This window comes from Nicotiana sylvestris, chromosome 4 (genome assembly GCF_000393655.2).
Source record: "Nicotiana sylvestris chromosome 4, ASM39365v2, whole genome shotgun sequence".
Lineage (NCBI taxonomy): Eukaryota > Viridiplantae > Streptophyta > Magnoliopsida > Solanales > Solanaceae > Nicotiana > Nicotiana sylvestris.
In genome coordinates, this window is record NC_091060.1 from 177,444,675 (window position 1) to 177,467,627 (window position 22,953).

Sequence of the window (22,953 nt, forward strand, 5' to 3'; positions counted from 1 at the left end):
CTTGTTATTTTGTTCATAAGCCAGTTGAAACATATTTGGTTCAAGAGTGACAAACTCGAGGGCCAAGGCTGTTCAATTTGTGTGGTTTGCATTTATTCTTTCATAGTCAATATCAATATTAATATTAATTTGTTCTTCTTAATTTGTGCCAAGTTATATCATGTGTCCTTAAAACCATATACATCCAATTGTTATTCGATTTTAGGGTAACCAGGATGAAACAGTTTACCCTCCTTGGTGGGCATATTCTATACGATACAAATCCAAATTAATTAAATCAATACTCTGTATCTCCATTTCTGCTATTTGATTGGAGTCTCTGATGCCTTCTTCCGGTATAACACCGGGGGTGGGGGTGGGGGTGGGGGAGGGGGTGTTCATTAATTGAACGGAGGTTTGCACTTTCCAGAAGAAAGTTATGCGAGGAATTCTTTCTAAATTCTTCTTCTTCTTTTTTAATTAAATAGAGAAAGAGAAGAATGAAATTTTTATGACGTGCTCATAAAAAAGCACCAAATATTTTATGGGCTAATGAGATATTTTAACGGTATTCTAATTAATATATGAATAGTATTTGGACCATCCATGCCAAATTGTAGTACTCTTAGCTTATTGGTTTTTATTATTAAAGCCACCTTCAGCGTGGTATATTAATTATGACCAAAAGCAGAGTACATATATAGGAGGTAATCTAATCTCTTGGCTTTAGTTAAAAGAAGGGTGTGCATTATTGGCTTAATTTTGTTTAGTGAATTATCCGTACAATTAATTAAATCCTTCAAAATGAATTAAGTAGCTAAATAGCAAGTTTATTACCGATCTCGGGACATATATCTAAAAGCATATTTATAATGAATCATAAAATCAATCTCCCCCAAAAAGGACGTTCATTCATATTCCTTCACGTCCATTAATAAAGCTAAACAACAACAACAACAACAACAACCCAGTATAATCCCACTTAGTGGGGTCTGGGGAGGGTAGTGTGTGCGCAGACCTTATCCCTACCCTAGGGTAGAGAGGCTATTTCCAAATAGACCCCCGACATCCTTCCCTCCAAGAACTTTCCACCTTGCTCTTGGGGAGACTCGAACTCACAACCTCTTGGTTGGAAGTGGAAGTTGCAAACAGTACAATAATTAAGACTCCATTATTATAAATAATTACGCCGCCACTATTAAGAAACCTATTTGAGACTTATTCCTAACGCCCCTAACAATCAATGTTGTCAACCAAATAAGTGGACTACAAAGCAAATACAATTATACAAACCCGAGTACTATAACTAGTCAATTACAAAATGTTTGATTTCTTGAAAAGGAAGTATTTTGAAGTTATATACAATGTTTTCTTTTGGTATAGTAAAGTGTTTGCTGCATATGGTCAAGGTTTTACTCTATGTTAATTTTGTGTTATTTAGTGTATGTGAAGCAAATGTGAAGCTCCCACATAATATGATTTTTAAGGCAGTGTTTGCTTTTGGAGATTCAATTGTGGATCAAGGAAATAATAACTATTTAAAGACGCTAATAAAGTGTAATTTTCAGCCTTATGGTAAGGATTTCATGGGCGGAATGCCAACAGGAAGGTTCAGCAATGGCAAGACGCCAGCCGACTTGATAGGTACTCCGGCAGTTTCAATTTATGTGATGCAATTACTTTTTTAAATTTGTGATTTAAATATGTCATTCGGAAGTCCCCATGCATCATTCAGGCGTAGCACATCACATATTTGATAAATCCCTCGATGCCACTCTCAATTCCTTCGGTATATAGTTATAGTTAAACATTCTTTAACATGTGCGTGTATATAGTTATAAATGCTTCTCATAAGGATATAATAGATATAGAATAGAAAGTTTGAAGTTAAATTCTTTTCAAATATATAAAAGAAAAATGCATAAAGATCCCATTTAACTTGTCCTGAAAAATCATTTACACATCTAAACTTCACGGGTGTCCTATTACCACCCTATCCTTATCCAAGATGAATTTATTTAACCCCTAAAATGCCACAACCTAATTCTACCCAAGTAGTGTTTACACGCGCTGACACGTGGCATTTTCACAAGTTTTTTTCATTTTTTTCTTTCTTTGACCGGAATGATCATCCCCCTCCCCCAACCGAACCTTTCTTTCTCTCCTTAAAAATATTCCAAACATTTTTATCAACTTTTCTAGCTTGCCTAAGAAATTTCAGTCATATTTGTCAGATCTCCATGCGCAACCAAATTACAAATTAAGAAGTGACTTTTTCATAAAAAGTTTTTTTGATGGAACCTTTGCAAGAGAAACTAGCAGACTATATTGACAAGAAAATGGTCTCTCTTTTTGGGGAAAAAGTTTTTTTGCTGGAACCTTTGCAAGAGAAACTAGCTAACTATATTGACAAGAAAATGGTCTCTTTTTTTGGGGTTTTCTCGTCAATTTTCTTCTTCTTGGTCAAAAGATAAATATATAAAGTAAAGTTAATGTATAGAGCACAACCGCAAAGCAAGAGGAAGCTAAGAAAGATCCAATAAAGTGTTGGGTTTTCGTTTTCATCTTGGTTGTTTGCTCCGACCAAGCTGTAAAGAACAATTGGAGGGTGGAGGAGATGATAAAATAGGTGTAGAAAGAGCTATCAATCTTTAATTTTTGTTCTGTTACAATTATGATTGTATGGTGCTCCTCTGTTGTGACAATGGAAGAAGGAGAAAGAAGAAAAGGAAAAAGGAAGGAGAAGAAAAGAAAACAGGAAAATGAAAATAAAAAGGGTTAGTATTACACCAAATACAACTAATTAAGTGTAATTAAATGTAACAACTAATGGAAAATTAACATCTGTACAAATTAAGTAGCTTTTTACATTTTCTCAGCCTTCCACGCGCTTTGAGTAAGGTGAAATTAGTTTCTCTGCCACCTCACCTTTGAAGAAGGTACTAATTTCCCTTTGAATAAGAATAGGGTGGAACTAGGACACCCGTAAAATTTAGGTGTGTACATAATTTTTCAGGACAAGTTGAATGGGGTTTTTATGCATTTTCTCTATATAAAAATGTCATTCTTTTTGGACGAGTTAATACAGAAAATGTGTCATATAAATTAGAAAAGAGGAAATAGTATTTGAAAACCTATAAGTGCAGACAAATTTGGGTCAAGGATTTGAATTTTTATGAGTTCTTTTGTTAATATATTAATATATATATATATATATATATATATGCGTGCGCGCAAGTATATATGTATGCGTCGCGCGCGTATATTCTATGTATATTCAATCAGACGCATATCTAATAAGCTACATCAGCCAAGTATGACATAACTCTGTGGTTGTCCATTTTAGCGGAAGAACTGGGGATAAAAGAGCTCATGCCAGCTTATTCAGATCCAAATTTGAAATCTGAAGATATAAAAACTGGAGTAAGCTTTGCATCTGGAGGTTGTGGATATGATCCTCAAACGGCTACCATCGTGGTAACTTTCTATTCATTATATTATCCGTTAGGTTAGAGTAATCATTTTCAATTAGCAGCACCGATCATTCTTGTCAAAGAAGGGAGCCTTGGCGCAACTGGTAAAGTTGCTGCCTTATGACCAGGAGGTCACGAGTTCGAGCCGTGGAAACAGCCTCTTGCAGAAATATAGGGTAAGGTTGCGTACAATAGACCCTTGTGGTCCGACGCTTCCCTGGACCATAACAGGAGCTTAGCACACTGGGCTTCCCTACATTTGTTAAAAAAAAAATAGAAAGGAACACTAACACTTGGTCCTATTTTTTTCTTAAATATATGTAATCAGGCAGCCATACCTCTATCAACACAATTAACGCAGTTCAAGGAATATATTGTGAAGCTGAAAGGGTTAGTTGGGGAAGAAGAAGCTAATTATATTCTGAAAAATAGCTTATTTATGGTGGTTGCTGGCACTGACGATCTAGCCAATACTTACTTCACCGCTGGAATTCACTTGAAGCAGGATATTAACTCATATACTGATCTCATGGTGGCTGAAGCTTCTAAATTTCTAAAAGTTAGTATGTATACCTCTATGCTTAGTTTCAAATTTATGGTTACTGTTTATGACTGAGATTTATGAAAAAAAAATTAGCCGATGTGGGAGACTAAACACCCTAGCAACTTGAGCATAGACAATATAATATGGGAGGCAACACCAATAAAACAAAGAATTTGGATGAATTTCGCTCTGATACTATGATAATAAAATAGATCTTGGGTTTAACTCAACTGCAAAAGCTAGGTGATGAGGTCAGGATTGCCCAAGCCATATAAATTAAGAGACCAAATCCTTCATTCCTTAACCGATGTGAGGGACTGCTTGCACCGTATATTCATCACGCCTGACTATCATTCACAACCATCATCACTAACTTCCTCTACCAACTACGGCCAACACTAATCATCACTTTACCACACGTCCACACCCTATAGGTGATCACTCATTCACTTGCCACTGCCGATAGCTTTTAGATTATGATTGAACAAATAAAGAATTTAGATATTACCTTATTTATTTAATATTTCACAAATATAATCTTCATTATTAAATTCTTTGAATTTCTTAATTTTTTCATCTTTAGATAAAGAGAATTTTACACATTCCTATATTAAAAGAAAAACAAATCGCTTTAATAGTCAATATTTAAATATAGTTACACTATCTTTATCTTAGTCTTGATCATCTAAGGGAGCCTTAACAAGTATATTGACATATGCTCTTAATATAGTTGTCTCTCAAAATGGCTGAATTCCTTTATAAAGATAGTTTTTTTAGTACCATTAATAACAAAACAAATTTTCAGTAAATTACATATATACTGATTCAATTTTTTTTTTTGGGGCAAGGAATTGTACAAGTTGGGAGCAAGAAAATATTGGATTTTTGGAATTCCACCAATAGGATGTTTGCCATCACAAAGAACACTTGCTGGAGGGCTTAGTAGAGAGTGTATTAAAAAATACAACGATGGTGCACAATTGGCCAACACCAAGTTCTCTATTGCATTTGATTCTTTATCCAAAAAGTTGCCTCAGTCCAGACTGGTTTTAGTTGATATCTACAATCCTCTACTTGATCTCATTCTTAAACCCCAAAAATATGGTATAATAGACATTAACCTTCTATAAACTCATATATTGTTGAGTAATTCCTACATCGGGTTGGATGTTTATATTTGGTCTTCTTATATGATTGTGGGTAGGGATGACAAACAGGATGGTTGGATTGAATATGGGCGGGTAAAAAACAGGTAATGAAAAAATAGATAAATTTAGTATGGATAAAAAATAGATTAACCGGAGGATAATATGGATATCCATGTCTTCTTGAATATGATTACTTTTGGGAGAATTTCTAGTCTCCCAAATTTGAGGAACCCAAAATTTAGTCCTTACAAATGTAAAAGTTAAACCCAATGATTATCCATTTTCTAAGTGGATAATATAATTTTTTTCTCCATATTTGACCCATTTTTCAAAAGCTCATTGTCTAACCCATTTTTTAGTGGATAATATGGATAAATAACTATTTTTTAAATCTATTTTGCCACCGATTTTGGACAACCTTCTTCTCATGAGCTAAAAAGCTCAAATTTAGGGTTGAGTTAGATCTAAGGTCCATTTATTTATCATATCTCTAGACTTTTTTGAGATTCTTCATCTTTTGTCTTTTAATTTCTTGTGTTCTTCTTTTATTAATTTTGTGATTATGAATCAATGGTTGTAGGATTTGAAGAAGCAGCGAAAGGGTGTTGTGGCACAGGAAACATCGAGGTGGCATTACTATGCAACAAATTTAGTGGAACATGTGAAGATGATACAAAGTATATTTTTTGGGATAGTTATCATCCCACTGAGAAGGTTTACACAACCATTGTTGATCAGCTCATTACAAAATATATCAACAGTTCTTCTAGATGAGTTCACTAAGATCTAGATATGTTTGTAATTGTGGATCAAATGTCTAAGAAAATGTTTTCAAATCAGTTGATTAAGCTTGAGATGATAGAAATCATTGAACCTCGAGTATTAGTCATTGATGTTCATTTATATATGGCTAGTAGTATTTATGTTCGAATTTTGAAATTGAATAAAAAATAAATTTGTGCACAATAAAGTATGTAGTTGGTTATCTAACAGTCTTTATTTTATTTTTTTAAAATGAAGTGCGCATATTACATCATTAAAAGAAAAAAAGATCTGAAATAAAGTTTGAAAATAGGAAGTTTTAATTAAACCAAAATTGTTTTTCTAAATTCTGTTGAATTGTAGTGAATCTTCTATGTTAAACCAGACAAATTGCATTGAGGCTCTTTGCAAAATGCTTTAATGTAACGCTCTTTGCGTACCTTTTGCAAGTTGCAACTAACTCAACGGATGAATGATGGCATTCGACCGATACATGACAAGGCAAGAGAACGATAAGATTTACCTTAATCGCTTTTCCTGCACGTTCTAGGAAAGATCATAGCGGTAAATAGCTGCTAATTTAGTAGCACTATGAACTACTATGAACACAGACCAACACGCCAAAATTTGGCAAATGGGGATCTTTACTAGAAGAAGCAGAAAAGAAAGTGAAGTTGAAGTGCACACTATATCTCCATTGACTGTGGCGCCGCAGGACATGGCAGGGCGTGGCCATGCACGGGTCAGGACATGGCAGGACATGGCAGGATGTGTCAGGACGTCGCAGGACATGGCAGGGCGTGCCCATGGCACGACGTCGCACCAAGCCGCACCACGTCGCTCCACGCCGCACCACGTCGCACCATGCAATGCGCAATGACGTTGGTGGTCGTTGGTTGAGGTGGTGGAAAGTCGCGGTGGTTCGAGCGGTAGCGACCGGCGACAGTTGGTAGATTTCTTTTTTCCTTTTCTATTTCCATTTTTGTTTTCCCTTCTTTTTGGCTTTTCATCCAGGGTCGGCTGCGTGCTTTGAAGATGTTGATGAATGGCACCCAACGGATCTGCCTGGAAAGCAGGATGATTAACAACTGCTTGAAACTGATTGCCTTCCTTCAACACTAAATTTTTCCTATTTTTACTTTTCAACTTGAACTCTGCAGGTTTTGGTTGCTGAGAGGCTTTGAACTCTGGGAGAAACTCCGAAAGCTCGGAAAGATCATAAGCCTTTAATTTCTTTTGCCTGCTTCTTACTTTCTTCTTAGTAATAGACTTCTGGGCAGCTAATGAAGTAACTGTCTGTTTAACCTTAGCATAAAACTCGAGCTTCTTTTCGAATTTACGTTCAGCTCGGGCGGCTGCATCTCCGCGTGAGGCTGTCTTCCCCATGCTTGACGGGGTACTAAGAGCAGCGCCTTTGCTAGAATGCTTCGCCAAGCTTTTTTTTTGGCCAATTCTTTTTTTTTTTTTTTTTGTCAAAAGTATTTTTTCTAAAGTTTAAGGTATAGGTGTTAAATGGTGGGCCGGGCTGGGCCGGGTTGCTATTTTTTGGACCTGTAACGGTTACGGTCCGGGCCGGTTACGGGTTGGGGCTTAACGAGTTTAACGGGTTTGGGTTCATCCGGGTAAAAATTGAACCATAAGGGTTACGGGTTAAGGGGGCCGGGCCGGGCCGGGTTTAGTGTATTTTTTTATTTTTTTTGTATTTTGTATAACTATTGAAAGTTATATTAATAATTTGTATTAATTTAAAGATTACAAGTTATATTAATACAAAAGTATTAATATAAATTGCAAGTGCTACATTTATTTCAAAATTCAAAATTAAAGTTTGCATTTAAAAAGTAAATTAACAAAAAATAGTAAAACTAAATTTTCATGCATAATAAATTAACAATACTTCAAATTAATCTAACAAACTAAAACATTAAGCATAAATACGTCTAATAATTTTAAAATAACACAAATTGTCTTAAATTCTTAAATACGAATTTCCGGAGGACGCTCAAGACAATACTTTATATGCCTCCTTAAAGTGTCTGTGCCAGACTCTGAACGAAAATTTAAGACTTGACCACAGTTCTTGCACTTTACTTTCTGACCTTCTTCATTTTCTTCTACCACCTCAAAGTATTGCCAAACATATGAGCGCACTCTAGAAGTACGAGGCATGATTTAAATTGAATTGAGATTTGAGAATTGAGAATTTGAGATTGAGACTTGAAATCTTGAAAATTGGAGAATGAGAGAAATTGAGATTGAGAAATGAGAGTTGAGTGAAGAAACGAAGAAGAGGGGGGGTGTATTTATAGTTTTAGAGAAGGTTAATTTTGTAAATTAAAAAATGTTTAATTTTAAAGAAAAAAGAGGCTATTAATGCAATTAACACGTTGGGAAACGGATCCCTGCCAGGTCTGACCGTTGCTAACGGTTAGTGGGCCCCACTTAATTCAAAAAATCTAAAAAAAAAACAAAAAAAATGTTGTACCAGGCCGGGCTGGGCCGGTTTAACCGGTACACGGTACTGTTCACATGAACTGGGTTTGACCGGTCCGGTTAACCGTTACCAAAATTTAAACGGACCAACTCGGTCTACCCCTCCTACCCAGCCCCACTCGGTCCCATATGTATCGGGCCGGTCCGGTTATGGGTCAACCCGGCCCGTTAGACATCTTTAGTTTAAGGTGATTGGCCGAGCTTTTAGAAGGGAAAAAAAATATTTTAGAGTATGATAAGTTATGTACCTTGTTGGTTTGATTTAACAAATTTCATATGAAAACTAGATAGAGAACCTGATACAAAGCCTCTTAGTGCTCAGAACAACAAGTCAAATGCCTGGCACAAGTTTTAATGAAATCAGTTAAGGGAATGGCAGAGGGAACAGATAGAGATCAATTCCTCTGTTGACAGTACAAGTCAAATCTAACAGCTGTTAAAGCTGCTTCAAACTTATATTATCAACATGAGGTAAGTGATTTTAACACACACTTGCAAAACCTAACATTGATTTTATCTCTCAAGCGTGTAGTCGCCTTCATTCTCTGCAAGGCATTGAAGAACACAACATCAACATAACAAATGACCAGATCCTAATATTGATTATGTCGTATGTCCTTTAGTGTTATTGTGTCTTTGTATTGTTTTATAAATTATAATTCCTACTCAGCTTGTTTAGAAGCATTTCGTAGGACATCTCTTAAATCATATTCTGTGATTAGCTTTGTAGTAGAGTTATTACAAAGAGACTTACAATATAGCTATTGTGAGTAGGTGAGGGATTAAGAGTTTAATTCCTAGATTAACACTTGCAATATAGTTATTTCAAGAAGGTAAGAATTTAAGAGTTTAATTCCTAGGTTACAATATATTGTAATTTAAAGTTGCTCGGTTAGTGAAGTTGAAATCCTACGAGTGTAGGTCATGATTTTTAATCCCATGAACTAGAAGTTTTCCACGTATAATATTGTTGTGTTATTTACTTACCTCTCTGTGTGTACGTGTGTTCTGTGGGAACTGATAGAGAACCAGATTCTCTATATAGTTTGATGGACTCTTAATTTACATCAATTAGTATCAGATCAGGTTCTTTTTATAAAGCTAACACCTAGAAAGGATCTACATGGCTTTTCCACCAAATTTTGAAAAAGGTCAATCAACCTACAAACCACCAAGATTTCAGAAAATGGTTCATAGCAATTGAGGCATTCCCAAGAAGGGCAGCTCTAGCAGAAACACTAAAGAATACGATTGTTGTCACAAGTGCAGAAAGCCAGGACATTTCATCAAAGATTGTCCTCTTCACAAGCAGGTCCATTACAAACACAATGCAGACAAGATGGTTAAGAGGAACGTCCCCGATAGGAAGTTCAAGAGAAGAGATGTCGCTGATAATTGTAAAGCAAGCTCTGGCTGCCTGGGGAGATTCCTCTAGTGAATCTGAGGGTGATGATGAACATGTAGATACCTCCATGATGGTCGTTGAAAGCACAAATGTAGAATATGATTTCATATTTGCACTGATGACAAAATCTAAAGAGGATGAACAAGATGATGATGATGAGGTAAACTTTCTAGACGTTCAAAGAAATTTGAAGTCTTATTCTAAAAAGAAGCCAGTATATTTAGCTAATGTTTTAATTGATGCTTACCACAACCTGAAGATGATGACGATCAGGTAAACTTTCTGGACGTTCAAACAAATTTGAAGTCTTATTCAATAAAGAAGCTGATATCTTTAGCTAATGTTTTAATTGATGCTTACCAAAACCTCATTAATGATAAAAATATTTTAACTGAGAAAATCAGAGAGTTAGAACAAGAGATAAATGATCTGGTTGTTGTAGTGATAGATTTGAAGGAAATAGTGGAGGAAACAAAGAAAGAAAATATCCTCTTAAAAATCTAGTGGAAAAATGCATGAACTCCTCTAAAGGAAAGGAAGTGGAAAGTGAGACACACCTTAAGCTTGAAAATGAACTCAAAAATGTAAAATTGAGTCTTGTCGCTGAATTTGAAAAAAATAGACAACTTCAAAAAGATTTAAGTAGGATTAAAAGTGATCTGGCTAAATCTTTGAAGTGGACTTCGTCCTCTAATACAATCACTTCCATGTATAAAAGTAATGAGGGAACAAGCAAGGAATCGGTTCCACAAGGAAACATTTCCCTATAACCCACATAGCTAGTATGTTACTGTGCCTGATAACTGGCTTTACACTCACTGTGGTAAGATTGGTCATTACAAAAATTCTTGTAAAGTAAAGTTTCAGTCACAATAAAAAAAATAAAGTTTTTGTTGAAAAAGTATCTACTGCTAAGGAACTTTATTCTCTAAAAAAAAAATGTGCGATGCTTGCATGGACAAAAAGAAGTTTGATTCTCCCTTTTTCTTATTACAAGGGACCCAAACTTGTTTGGGTTCCTAATTCTAATATTTGATTCTCTTGTGCAGGCAGTAGTAAAGGAAAGCAGTCAAAATAGTACATGGATAGTGGCTGCTTTAAACACATGATTAGAAGAATGGATGATTCCCTTTCACTCAAGGCTCTGTAAAGTAGGAGTGTATCCTTTTGAAATGGTAAAAAGGGATACATTCAGGGAATTAGAAAGATTGGAAAAATACACTCTCACTCAATTGAGAATGTGTATTATGTGAATGTCTTGAAGTATAGCCTGTTGAGTGTCTCTCAAATCTGTGACAAAGGAAACAAAGTGGAGTTCTTGTCAAAGTCTTGCACTGTCACCAATCTTATAACTGGTGAAGTGGTTTTGATTGCAAAAAGGTTAAAAAACATTTATGTTGCAGACTTTAAATCTCTTAATGGTGGTGATTACAAGTCTGAGTGTTGTTAATGATGATGTTGAACTATGGCATAGAAGATTGGGACATACAAGTTTCACTCTATTAAACAAGCTGATCAAGAAGGACCTGGTTCGTGGGTTGCCGAAGTCAAAGTTTAAAGATCACAAGGTGTGTGATGCATGTGTGAAAGAAAGGCAAGACAGGTCCTCATTCAAGCCAAAGAAGGAAGTGAGCACCTCAATGCCACAAGAACTTCTTCATATGGATCTGTGTGGACCTACGAGGATGCCCATCAGAGAAGGAAAGAAGTACATCTTCGTTATTGTTGATGACTATTCAAGAATCACATGACAAGGATGATCATGATGGAGATTATTCAAAGGTCCCTCGAGATGTTATTGATGTGGAAAATTGCAAGGTAGATCTAATGACTCAAGTCAAGGAACCTAGTGAAGAAAATGCAGCAGAACTTCCAGTTAATTTGGAGGAACCTGGTCCCTCCATCATAACAACTAAAGCTGATAATAGAGTTGTTGATGATGTATCAAGCACTCCTAATGCAGACCAAAGAAGTGATTTTCACACTTCCATCGATGCCAATGACCGGTCTTACATGGCGGAACGTGGTCCCTCACTTCCTGAAACCCAGGCATCTAACTGGAAGCACAAAAGCTCACATCCTCTCCAAAACGTAATCAGTCCTTTGGATTCGGGGATTCAGACTAGATCAAGGCAAGAAACATATTTGCTTTCTCAGTATTCTTGTCTCAAATTGAGCCGAAAAAAATGAATAAGGCATTGAAAGATGCTGACTGGATTGTCTCCATGCAATAGGATCTCTATCAATTTGAGAGGAATAATGCGTGGTACCTAATTCCCCGACCCTCAAATAGAACTGTTACTAGAACTAGGTGGATATTCAGAAACAAGCTTGATGAATTTGGAAATACAACAAGAAATAAAGTTAGGCTGGTGGTCCAAGGCTATAATCAAGAAAAAAGAATTGATTATGATGAAACTTTTGCCCCTCTTGCCAGAATGGAAGCCATCATAATTCTCATTGCTTTTGTATCTCATATGTAACTCAAACTTTTCCAAATGGATGTTAAGAGTGTATTTCTTGATGGATATTTGAAGAAGGAAGTTTTTGTCAAAAAACCACCCGATTTTGAATGCCATGAACATCCTAAACATATTTTAAAGCTTGACAAGGATCTATATGGATTGAAGGGGGCCCCCCGTGCATGGTATGAAAGATTGTCCACGTTCCTTCTAGAGAATGGTTTCACTGGAGGGAAAATTGACAATACTCTCTTTCTGAAGAAAAGAGGGAGGAACCTGCTGATTGTGTAGGGCTATGTTAATGACATCATTTTTAGTGCAACAAATGATTCCCTGTGTGATGATTGTGCAAAACTTATGGGAAGCGAGTTTAAGAAAGTATAATGGGGGAACTAAACTTCTTCCTGGGGCTACAAGTGAAGCAAACCTCTAAAGGAATGATGATAAGTCAACATAAATACATTAAAGAACTTCAGAAAAGGTTTGAAATGGAAACCTCAAAGACCATTGATACTCTCATTACTACTGCCACTCGTCTAGGCATACACGAACCTGGTTCTCCTATAAATGAAACTATATATCAGGGTATCATTGGATCTCTCAAACCTAACAGCCAGTAGGCTTGACATTGTGTTTAGTGTTGGGTTGTGTGCTAGATTCCAATCAAGTCCTAAAGAATCTCATTTGAAAGCTGCCAAAAAAATTCTAAGGCATCTCAAAAGAACGCAGGACTTGGTCATCTATTATCCCTTAGGAGATAATTTTGACGTGATTGGGTATGTTGATGTTGATTATGCTGGTTATCTGGTGGACAGAAAGAGCACAACTGGTATGGCACACTTTTTGGGATCTTGCTTGATTTCATGGGGTAAAAGAAACAAAATTATGTGGCCCTCTCTACTACAGAAGCCAAATATGTGGCAGATGCCTCCTGTTGTGCCCAACTGTTATGGATCAAGTAATAATTGGAAGACTTTGGTGTATTCTCTGATTGTGTGCCCTCTAGTATGTGTACTGCTTAAGGATCCTTAAGATCCTTCTAAACTCTAGCATATCAGGGCTGGCCCTTCCACACTGCACATAACTAACCCCTATTTGAGAAAGGTCTTGGTATGAGCACTGCTCGAGATCCTTGAGGTCCTTAGGGAACTCTGACACACCAAGACACTATTGGCCATGAGATCTTTGGTGTCTGAGACTGTATTGAAGGCGTGGCATCCCCAGGTTTACTTTGGGCCTGATTTAGGCTCCTGATAGCATAGTTTCATTTACTTATGTAATTCATTTAATTCTGGTTTGTAATAATATTATTCGTAAACAAATATTGGGGAAATTAGTAAAAAAGGTGGAGTTCATACATGATTTTTGTGGAAACTAGATAGAAATTATACTTTTAGGTTCATATATGTGATCTGCAGTAGAAATCATGCTCTTAGGTTTATATATATATGAATTTATTGCTTTGGGTTGATATTGTGATAGAAATCATGCTTTAGGTCTATATGTTATGTTACTTGCATTAGAAACATGTCATAGGTCTATGTTCTTTGCATTAGAAATCTTGCCTTAGGATGTTCACGTTTACTACCTTCGCATATTAGAAAACATGTTATAGTTCATCACTCCATTTCTGATTCTGCATAAGTTGTTATCACCTATAAATCCGGTCATTAAACTACTGCTATAATCACCCTTGATAAAATGACCATCTAGAAATCTTTCCTTAGGACTCTGTTTGCATTTACTTCAGATTGCATCTATGTTGTTTAAATGAATAACTATCTGAATCAATGGTTTTAAAATGAACCAACATAGATATTATGTTCTAGTATAAACATGCATGAAATCAGTTCTGTAACATTAATCACCTAATTCAGTATGCCTATAGGATTGGAGGACTTCAAGTTGTCTTAGTCAATTCCCAGAATTATAATTGCATACAGACTCACGCCTAGGCAAGCCTTAGGTAATTAATGGTCTTATAACCATGAAATTGGGCTCTGTTTATGTGTAAAATTGCCAGGTTTAACTGGCTATAAAACCAGTACGCCAGCTGATCAGGATTCTGCCACTTCTCTTTAAAACAAATGCTTCATATTCTGTGTTTATGATGATCATCTAGATATCATGTTCTAGGGCTTTCTGAATTTCTTAAAAATCTGTTGTTTGAGATGTGCTATGTATCTGATTATGTGTGGAGGCAAACATGAGCCCCCTAATTGCTTCCCAATTTGACAATCATATGTGTTCTTTGTTGTCGCTTAGATTTTACCTTTTAAATTCCCTAGAAGTGTCTGCAACTGCCTAAGTATAGAGGTCTGAAATGCCTCCGGGACCACAAGGAAGGTACGAGTAAACCACGCTTAGAGTTCATTAATTAAACTCGCTTATATAACCACTAAGGGGAGGGTAATGGGTAGTAAAACGATATGATGACATGTGTGCTAATATCACGTGTCGCCCCTCTAGTTGAGGAGGATTACCGAGCATTACACAGATTGATCCTATAGGCTAACCAACTTAGGACTTCCTTCTTTTATTTACTTACATGTGTTTAAACTGCCTAAACTTCTTTTACTTACATGTGTTTAAACTGCCTAAACTTCTTTTATTTACATATATGTGCTTGAACTGCCTAAACGTCCTTTATTTACATATGTGCGCTTAAAATGCTTAAACTCCTTTTATTTGCAAATGTGTGCTTAGACTTCTTACCTGTTAAATGACTAATTCACATAACTAAATTCAGCCGGGACCCACAGTTGTGGACCGCGAGGGTGCCTAACACCTTCCCCTCAAGGTTATTTTGAGCCCTTACCCTAATTTCTGGTAATGCAAACTGGCTAATTGCTCTAGGTTCCCTAACGCACCTTAATCCATTAGGTGGCGACTCTTCAAATACTCAATTCCTAAAAGGAAACGAGTTGCTCTCAATGAATGTCGAAACCCGTACCCCGCGAAGGAAAAAAGGGGGCGCAACAGCATGGCCACTCCACTAGGGATATTATTAGGTTGTTACCATAACGAACTTATTTTTGAATTAGTCTTAATCATGTTTTATCCCGTGCACCTTCGCCCCTTATTTGGATTTAATTGCTCATTTATAATTTCCTTTATTTCCTAAAACTGACATGTCTCTTTGTTTTCTTTTTGTAACTGTCTTTCAATTATTTAAATATTGCATTTATCATTTGTTTTAACGTGCAAATACTTGACAACATGCTATTTATTGTTGCATAAATCATGATTAACATCATATTCCACTCGTGCGTAATCAATACTATAGCAACGATTGATGAGTGTTTGTGCTCTTCCTATATATCACCCTTTTAAATTTGGAAATATGTATTTGTGGTAAAGCTAGTCGATCAGCGGTGCGTTCGACGGTTCCGTGCCTTTTTCCCCTCAAGTTGTCCGCTTGAAGGTCCCAGTCTAGACCTCTATAGCAACCTTACTCTGATTAATTGTACATACATCATGGTCAAACCTAGCCGGGTTAATATGTTATTTGCATAATGACCTTTTAAGAAACACCTCACCCAAAAGTCCATCGGGTTTTCCATAATCCCAATGGACACAACCACGATTGTGTGCATTAATTTGGAGAAATAAGTGTCGATATGCTAATCATTGTTGTATAAATAGACGAACCTGGAGGAGAAAAGGGCCTAACCATATTTTGTTTTGCAGAAAAATGAGGCACGAAGTCCCCAGATTTGGTATAGTCGGTAGCATACCCTCACTTTTGCTAGATTGGTGGAGGGATCTTCCTTCATGTGACCAAAATCATAAGAAACGAGTCTTAGGAAACTTTCCTTCTCTGTTGGATCTTTAACCAAACAAAATGTTGATCGAATATGCCATTATGTTTTGGGACAAGGAAAGGGCCGTGTTCCACTTTACGGACATAGAAATGACTCCTCTTCTAGAAGAAATAGGAGGATTTGTCGGGTTGCCTTGGGATAGCCTCAGTTTATTAGCACCTGAAAATCGCACCGTTAGGGGATTTCTGAAAATGATGGGGCTAAAGAAGAATGACAACTTGAAGTGCCTGAAAGACTCCTACATACCTTTCGACTTTCTTTATGAACGATATGGTCACAGTCACTCTTACCGTATTTTTTATGATGATTTCTCAATCACCTCCTTGGGTTGGATTCATCATAGGGTCTTTGTATTTATTGTGTGTTTCTTGGGCATGCTAGTGTTCCCAATTCAAGGGGACAGAATCCATACCAGGCTGGCCATGGTGGCCAAAACTTTAATGGACAAGATAGAGGGACAGACATACACCATTGTCCCTATGATCATTGTGGACATGTACCGGGCTTTGGGACAATGTCAGAAGGGGTTGAGATTCTTCGAGGGTTGCAATTTGCTGTTACAGGTTTGGTTGTTGGAGAATTTTCAAAAGGGACAATATCGTCAGGAATTTCCATGAAGGCCATAGAATGATCACATAGCCTTCCATCATCCCAAAAGAATGACCTATATCCCAGACATGTTTGCTCAGTCGGAGGATGCTGTAGGATGGGTACAACTTTTCAACAATTTGACTGAGGACCAGGTTCAATGGATATTCGAGTGGTTCCCCACCAACGAATTCATCATCAGATCCAGAGACGTTCTACACTTGGTGTTGATTGGGCCTTATGCTCCCCTCAGGGTTATGAGACAGGCAGGCAGGAGACAGGTCATACCACGAGTCACCAAGATGAGTCACTTCATAGCTGATTTTCAAGGTGATGCCATCCCATATAAGAATGAAGCACACCATATGTGGACTTTGAAGATTATTGTGGAAAAGGATACCATGGAGCCGGACCGATATCATGTGGGTCACTCATACTTTTAACCCTTGTGGTTGGATGATAACATAGTCGGGATCTTTGAGCCAACGGTTGGTCCAGGAAACAGGGTTATAGATGAGGTTGCCGAAGCATAGGTGAAGTATAACAAGCTGCGCAAAAGGGTTCGTGATTCTGAAGCTGAGCATATGAGCAGCATAAGCCCGACCTGGAAATGATCAATGAGTGGAAAGAGAGAGCTACTAAATCCAGCGAGAAGATGGAATATCTGGAGTATTGTCTGATGGAGTTGGAAGGGAAGATGAGAAAAAGGGTCACCGATTGCCAGAACGCTGAGGGAAATGAAGGAGGACATTTGGCAAGGGCTTTTTTACTGCTGAACTTGCGCGAGCTGGAGGTACTGATCGACAAGAGCATCTAGTCTAGAGAGGGTCCTTCTAGGACCAAGTAGATTAGGTTTACTTGCTTTCTTCTTAAAATGTAATAAGGCCAAGTGTCATTAGTAACATTATCTTATTTAGTGTCATTTTGGGTCGTTTATTTTACATTAATGAAATGAGGAAATTATTGGCACTGAATTTATCCAAACCTATTTGTCACTAGGCCTACCTCGGGCACAACGAGGCTCCCAAAATAGGACGCAAATTTCCATTCCCGTAATATATGTTTAAATACTGCAAATATTTCAGAATCCTTACTGACTGGTTTACCTTTTTATTTTTCTTTATTCTTTATTATTCCCATTCCCTAAGGTTGGTTCGCACATACTGGCATCATCAGCATATCACACAAGATCTAGAGGCCCTCCACCTCCTCCTCCCCCAAGTAATACGAAAAGCAAAGGGAAGGCTAAAATGGACAACTTAAGTGGTATTCGAAAGGAAAATGCTGAGAATGTGGAAACTTCAGATGGTTTGAGTACTCCGGCACCAAAAGATTTGATTTTACGGTTGGAGAAAAAGATACTAGAGCTACAGGAAGAACTTGAGTAGGTCCGCAACTTAGAAAATCTATCCCTCACCCTGAACGTCCCTCATATCAACCAACAAAACACTAAAAACCCAGCGCATCCCCAAAACACACCAAACTAGCATCCACAAAACCCTCTCGTACCACATCAATACGTAACTCTACCTCAAAATCCCAGCCCCTTATAGATACCAACTCCACCACAACACTATCATCAACATATCCAGTACTCACAAACTACTACCTATCATACTCTTCAGAACACACCACAACCCATTCTCGATCCTCAAAACTCAACCAACGATCACCACTACACCCAAGTCCCTAGCACTCACCAAAACAACCCTATATATGTAGAAATCGTACCTCACTCTACCCAACCAATCTCCTATATACCAGAATTCGCTGAGAAGGACCTGCTCATCAAGAACATGGCTGAGGAACTAAAGAAATTGACAAGTCGAGTTCAGGGTGTCGAAGGAGGCAAAGGGATAGAAGGTTTGAATTATGAAGACCTATGCATACAGCCGGATGTAGAACTGCCAGAGGGTTATAAACCTCCCAAGTTTGAGATGTTTTGTCATGACCCAAACCGATGGGCCGCGACAGGTGCCTAAGTCCTACCTGTCAAACACTCCTAAGCATGTGTCTAAGATATGAACCTGAGTAACATCTGCTGCATTATGAAAATAACATACGTGAAGGAAACCTTCCATCAAGGCATATGTACGTATATATGCAGAATATAGTGGGTGATCCGGTAAGGTTGCTATAGACAACTATACATCCAAAACTAAAAGCCGACAAGGCCACATACAACCAAACTAGACATACTGTCCACAGACCTTTAACAAAAACATAACTGTACAAAGACGGGACTGAGCCATGTCATGCCCATATACATATATGTATACAAATGTATCGTACCAAAATCAAAAGCAGCTCTGGAACAAATGGAGCACGCCAACTCTCGTTGATAAGGGATCCTAAGAAGGGAGACCGTCAGCTTGCCTACCTGCACCTGCAGGGATAAAACGCAGGCCATGTGAGTCAGTACGAAAAATGTACTAAGTATGTAAGACATAAAATTTAGTACATAAAAGATATAGATGAAACATGGAATACAAAAACACATCTTTAAATCAGAATAACTTTGTAAATTCTAAAACGTTTAAAATGTCATCCACGTACATATAAATGTTGTGCCATGCATAGGTATGGGTGTACATAATATCATCAAGCCACTGAGGGCATCCCGTCATATCATCTCGGCCACTATGGGTAACATCATTAACATATACCAGCTGATTAGGTGGTGGTGCGTATATAATGTCGTAACCTTTTTCCGTATCCCATATACATATATTTATATATATATGCATATATAACGCCATCTGGTCATGGGTCAATGCACATGAGTGAAATGCATGAAAAATACGTAATAATCTCAATATTCCTTATGGATAAAATTTTCCAACTACGTATTATTCTGAGACCCATGAACAGAAATTAATAATAATTTTCATGGGGAATAAAGAATATAGACACCCCTACTATTTCTATGAATAGAGTAATTTATGGAAACTGTGTGTTTGCTCTTTTCTTCAGTATCATATGGACCATGACAAAAGAAAAAAGGGATGTCCTAAACATACATGTTTCTTAAATTATTTAAACGGAACAAAGCTTCTGCTTCTGAATCCTTGAACGAAATTGTGGTTCGAATTTTGGCTAAGGATTTTGGATTGTTTGGACGAAATGTTTCTTGATTTAACGTTCTTGCTTCTTTGAATGTTGCTTCTTTGTTATTTAACCAAGAATTTGATTGTTGTTCAGATCCTTATTACAAGGAAGTGAGATCAATTATTTCTTTAAAATTTGAAAAGACTAACATTTTTGGGTTCACTTTTGATTCATATTGGACTTTTGCAGATGACTTGGTTAGTCAGCCATTCTTGTTTATGCCTAGGTGGCAATAAGTGACTACTTATTCACTCCTTAATATAGTGGCTTCTTGCCACGTGATTAGGGGGATAATTATTATGTGTTTACCCACTTATTAGTTAATCGGGTAATGTCATGTTACCCGGTAATTAACTAATTACCCGCATAATTTAAAAATTGCCCCAAATTACTTAAAATTTAACTTATTTTTAATATACTATATATATACTCTGTACATTATACTACCGTGGTCATATGGTACCTTGCATGGTACTAGTTCATAATTATCAGGTATTATCGCTTGACCCATATTTTATTCCAAATTGGCCACTTTCAACGAAACTCGTTTTCTTTAATCCGTGTACCCCTTTATCCTTCATAACACTTATTTATCGCTTGTTATAAATAGCGTAAGTACGTTAACGTCATGATGATCTCATCCCCGAGACTACATCGGTTAACTGAAAACGAAATTTTAACGTACGAAAAATGCGAGATGTAACATCCTTCCCCCCTTAGAAACATTCGTCCTCGAATGTTCAACTCCCTGTGATCCATATAACTTTGGCAGGGCCGCCTCTGTAACAACACTACTACCAACTCTCCCTGTAGAAGCTTAATAATCCAATGCTGCACCGGACCACAATTATCAATATCGACAATGGCCTCACACGACCAACGACAATAACCAATAAGAGAATTTGTACACGTACCTTATGGTTATGATGTTTCTGTCGGAACCTTTTCTGGATGAGGAAACAAGTAGGGATATCTAGACTTCATGTTTTCCTCCGCCTCTCAAGTAATTTCTTCCACATTATTGTTCTTCCAAAGTACTTTCACGGAAGCTACCTCCTTATTCCGCAGCTTGCGGATTTGTCGGTCTAGGATGACAACTAAAACTTCCTCATATGATAAGTCTTCTGTAATCTGTACATCATTCATGGGCACCACTTATGTAGGATCGCCAATGCACTTTTGTAACATAGTTACGTAAAAACCGGATGGACAGACTCTAATTCCGAAGGCAATTCTAATTCATAAGCTACTTGGCCCACTCTCTGAATGATCCTATAAGGCCCAATATACTGTGGGCTAAGTTTGCCTTTCTTGCCAAACCTCACCACACCCTTCATAGGTGATAACTTTAAGAATACCAAGTCATCAACCCCAAACTCTAAATCTCGTTGTCGCACGTTAGAATATGACTTCTGACGACTTTGAGCTGTCAATAGTCCATCCCGGATAAGCTTTACTTTTCTAGAGCTTGTTGAACCAGGTCTGGCCCATGTAATCCAGATTCTCCAACATCAAATCACCCTATAGGCGACCTACACTTCCGTTCGTAAAGAGCTTCATATGGAACCATCTGAATACTGGAATGGTAACTATTATTATATGCGATCTCAATAAGTGACAGATGATCATCCTAGTTACTTTTGAAGTCTATTACACAAGCTCGTAACATATCCTCCAGTGTCTGAATAGTACGCTCAGCCTGTCCATCTATCTAGGGATGAAATGTTGTACTAAGACTTACTTGAGTCCCCAATCCTTTTTGGAAGGACCTCCATATGTTAGCTGTAAATTGAGCTCCTCTATCTGAGATAATAGATACAGGGACATCATGCAGTCATACTATCTCCTTGATATAAAGCCTCGCATAATCCTCTAGGGAATATGTAGTCCTAACGGGCAGAAAATGGGCTAACTTTGTAAGCGTATCAATAATTACCCATATCGAATTGAACTTACGCTAGGTACGAGGTAAGCCTATGATGAAGTCCATATTGATTACTTCACATTTCCAAGTCGGAATCTCCATATCCTGCAACAATCCACCAGGTTTTTGATGCTCAATCTTAACCTGTTGACAGTTAGTACACTGAGCAACAAATTCTGCTATATCCTTTTTCATTCTATCCCACCAGTATACTTCCCTGATGTCGTGATACATCTTTGTCGCTCCTGGATGGATAGGATAATGAGAATAGTAAGTTTCTCCCATAACCTGCCGATGCAGCCCTGCAACGTTAGGCACACATAATCGTCCTCGATATCTGAGGACCCCATCTTCTGTAATTTCAAACGGCGTCTTCTCCTTTTGTAGAGTGGTATCCCTATAATGAACTAACACAGGATCCTTGTACTGGCATTCCTTTACTTCAGTTACTAAAGAGGATGTTGTTGTATCCTGAAAAGTAATTCCAATGTCACCTGAGTCCAGTAACCGAACTCCAAGACTAGCTAGCTGATGAACCTCATGGGCTATTCCCCTCTTTTTTGGCTGTAAATACGACAGGGACCCATAGATCTACGGCTGAGGGCGTCAGCTACTAAGTTCGCCTTCCTAGGATGGTATAAAATATCAACGTCATAGTCTTTAAGTAACTCCAACCATATCCTTTGATGTAGATTCAATTCTTTTTGCTTGAAGATGTACTGGAGGCTCTTATGATCCATATAGATGTCCACATGAATGTCATACAAGTAGTGCCTCCACATCTTTAGTGCATGAATCACCGCGGCTAACTCTAAATCGTGGGTCGGGTAGTTCTTCTCGTGCTTTCTTAGTTGTCTAGAAGCATAAGCCACAACCTTACCATGCTGCATCAGCACACAACCCAATCCAATGCGTGAAGCATCACAAAAGATAACATAACCATTAATTCCTTCTGGGAGCATTAGAACCGGTGCTGAAGTTAATCTATCCTTTAATGCCTAGAAACTTCATTCGCAATCATCATCCCATTGAAACTTTGCTCCCTTCTGAGTCAACTTTGTCAAAGGTGTTGAAAGTGAAGAAAATCCTTCCATAAATCTCCTGTAATAACCTGCCAAACAGAGGAAGCTACAGACCTCCGTCGATGTTGTGGGTCTAGGCTAAGTCTTTAATGCCTCAATCTTTTATGTATTCACCCGAAATGATATGCCCAAGGAAAGTTACAGAGTTCAACCAGAATTCA

The 22,953-nt window shown here is 37.5% G+C and overlaps 1 protein-coding gene across 1 annotated transcript; it reads left to right on the plus strand.

Moving 5' to 3' along the window:
* The first annotated feature begins 1,274 nt into the window (after positions 1-1,274).
* LOC104234911 (GDSL esterase/lipase EXL3-like) lies at positions 1,275-5,983 on the plus strand. The gene is made up of 5 exons (XM_009788560.2): positions 1,275-1,623; positions 3,326-3,456; positions 3,781-4,011; positions 4,845-5,100; positions 5,725-5,983. Exons 1-5 carry the CDS (start codon positions 1,344-1,346, stop codon positions 5,916-5,918), a joined length of 1,092 nt encoding a protein of 363 aa, XP_009786862.1. The 5' UTR covers positions 1,275-1,343; the 3' UTR covers positions 5,919-5,983.
* The last annotated feature ends 16,970 nt before the right edge of the window (positions 5,984-22,953 follow it).

Excerpts from the sequence above, each read along its gene's own strand:
- LOC104234911 (XM_009788560.2), top strand. The coding sequence starts at position 1,344 with ATGTTTTCTTTTGGTATAGTAAAGTGTTTGCTGCATATGGTCAAGGTT. Across the intron at positions 1,624-3,325 it reads GACGCCAGCCGACTTGATAG|CGGAAGAACTGGGGATAAAA; the intron begins GTACTCCGGCAG and ends TGTCCATTTTAG. Across the intron at positions 4,012-4,844 it reads AAGCTTCTAAATTTCTAAAA|GAATTGTACAAGTTGGGAGC; the intron begins GTTAGTATGTAT and ends TTTTGGGGCAAG.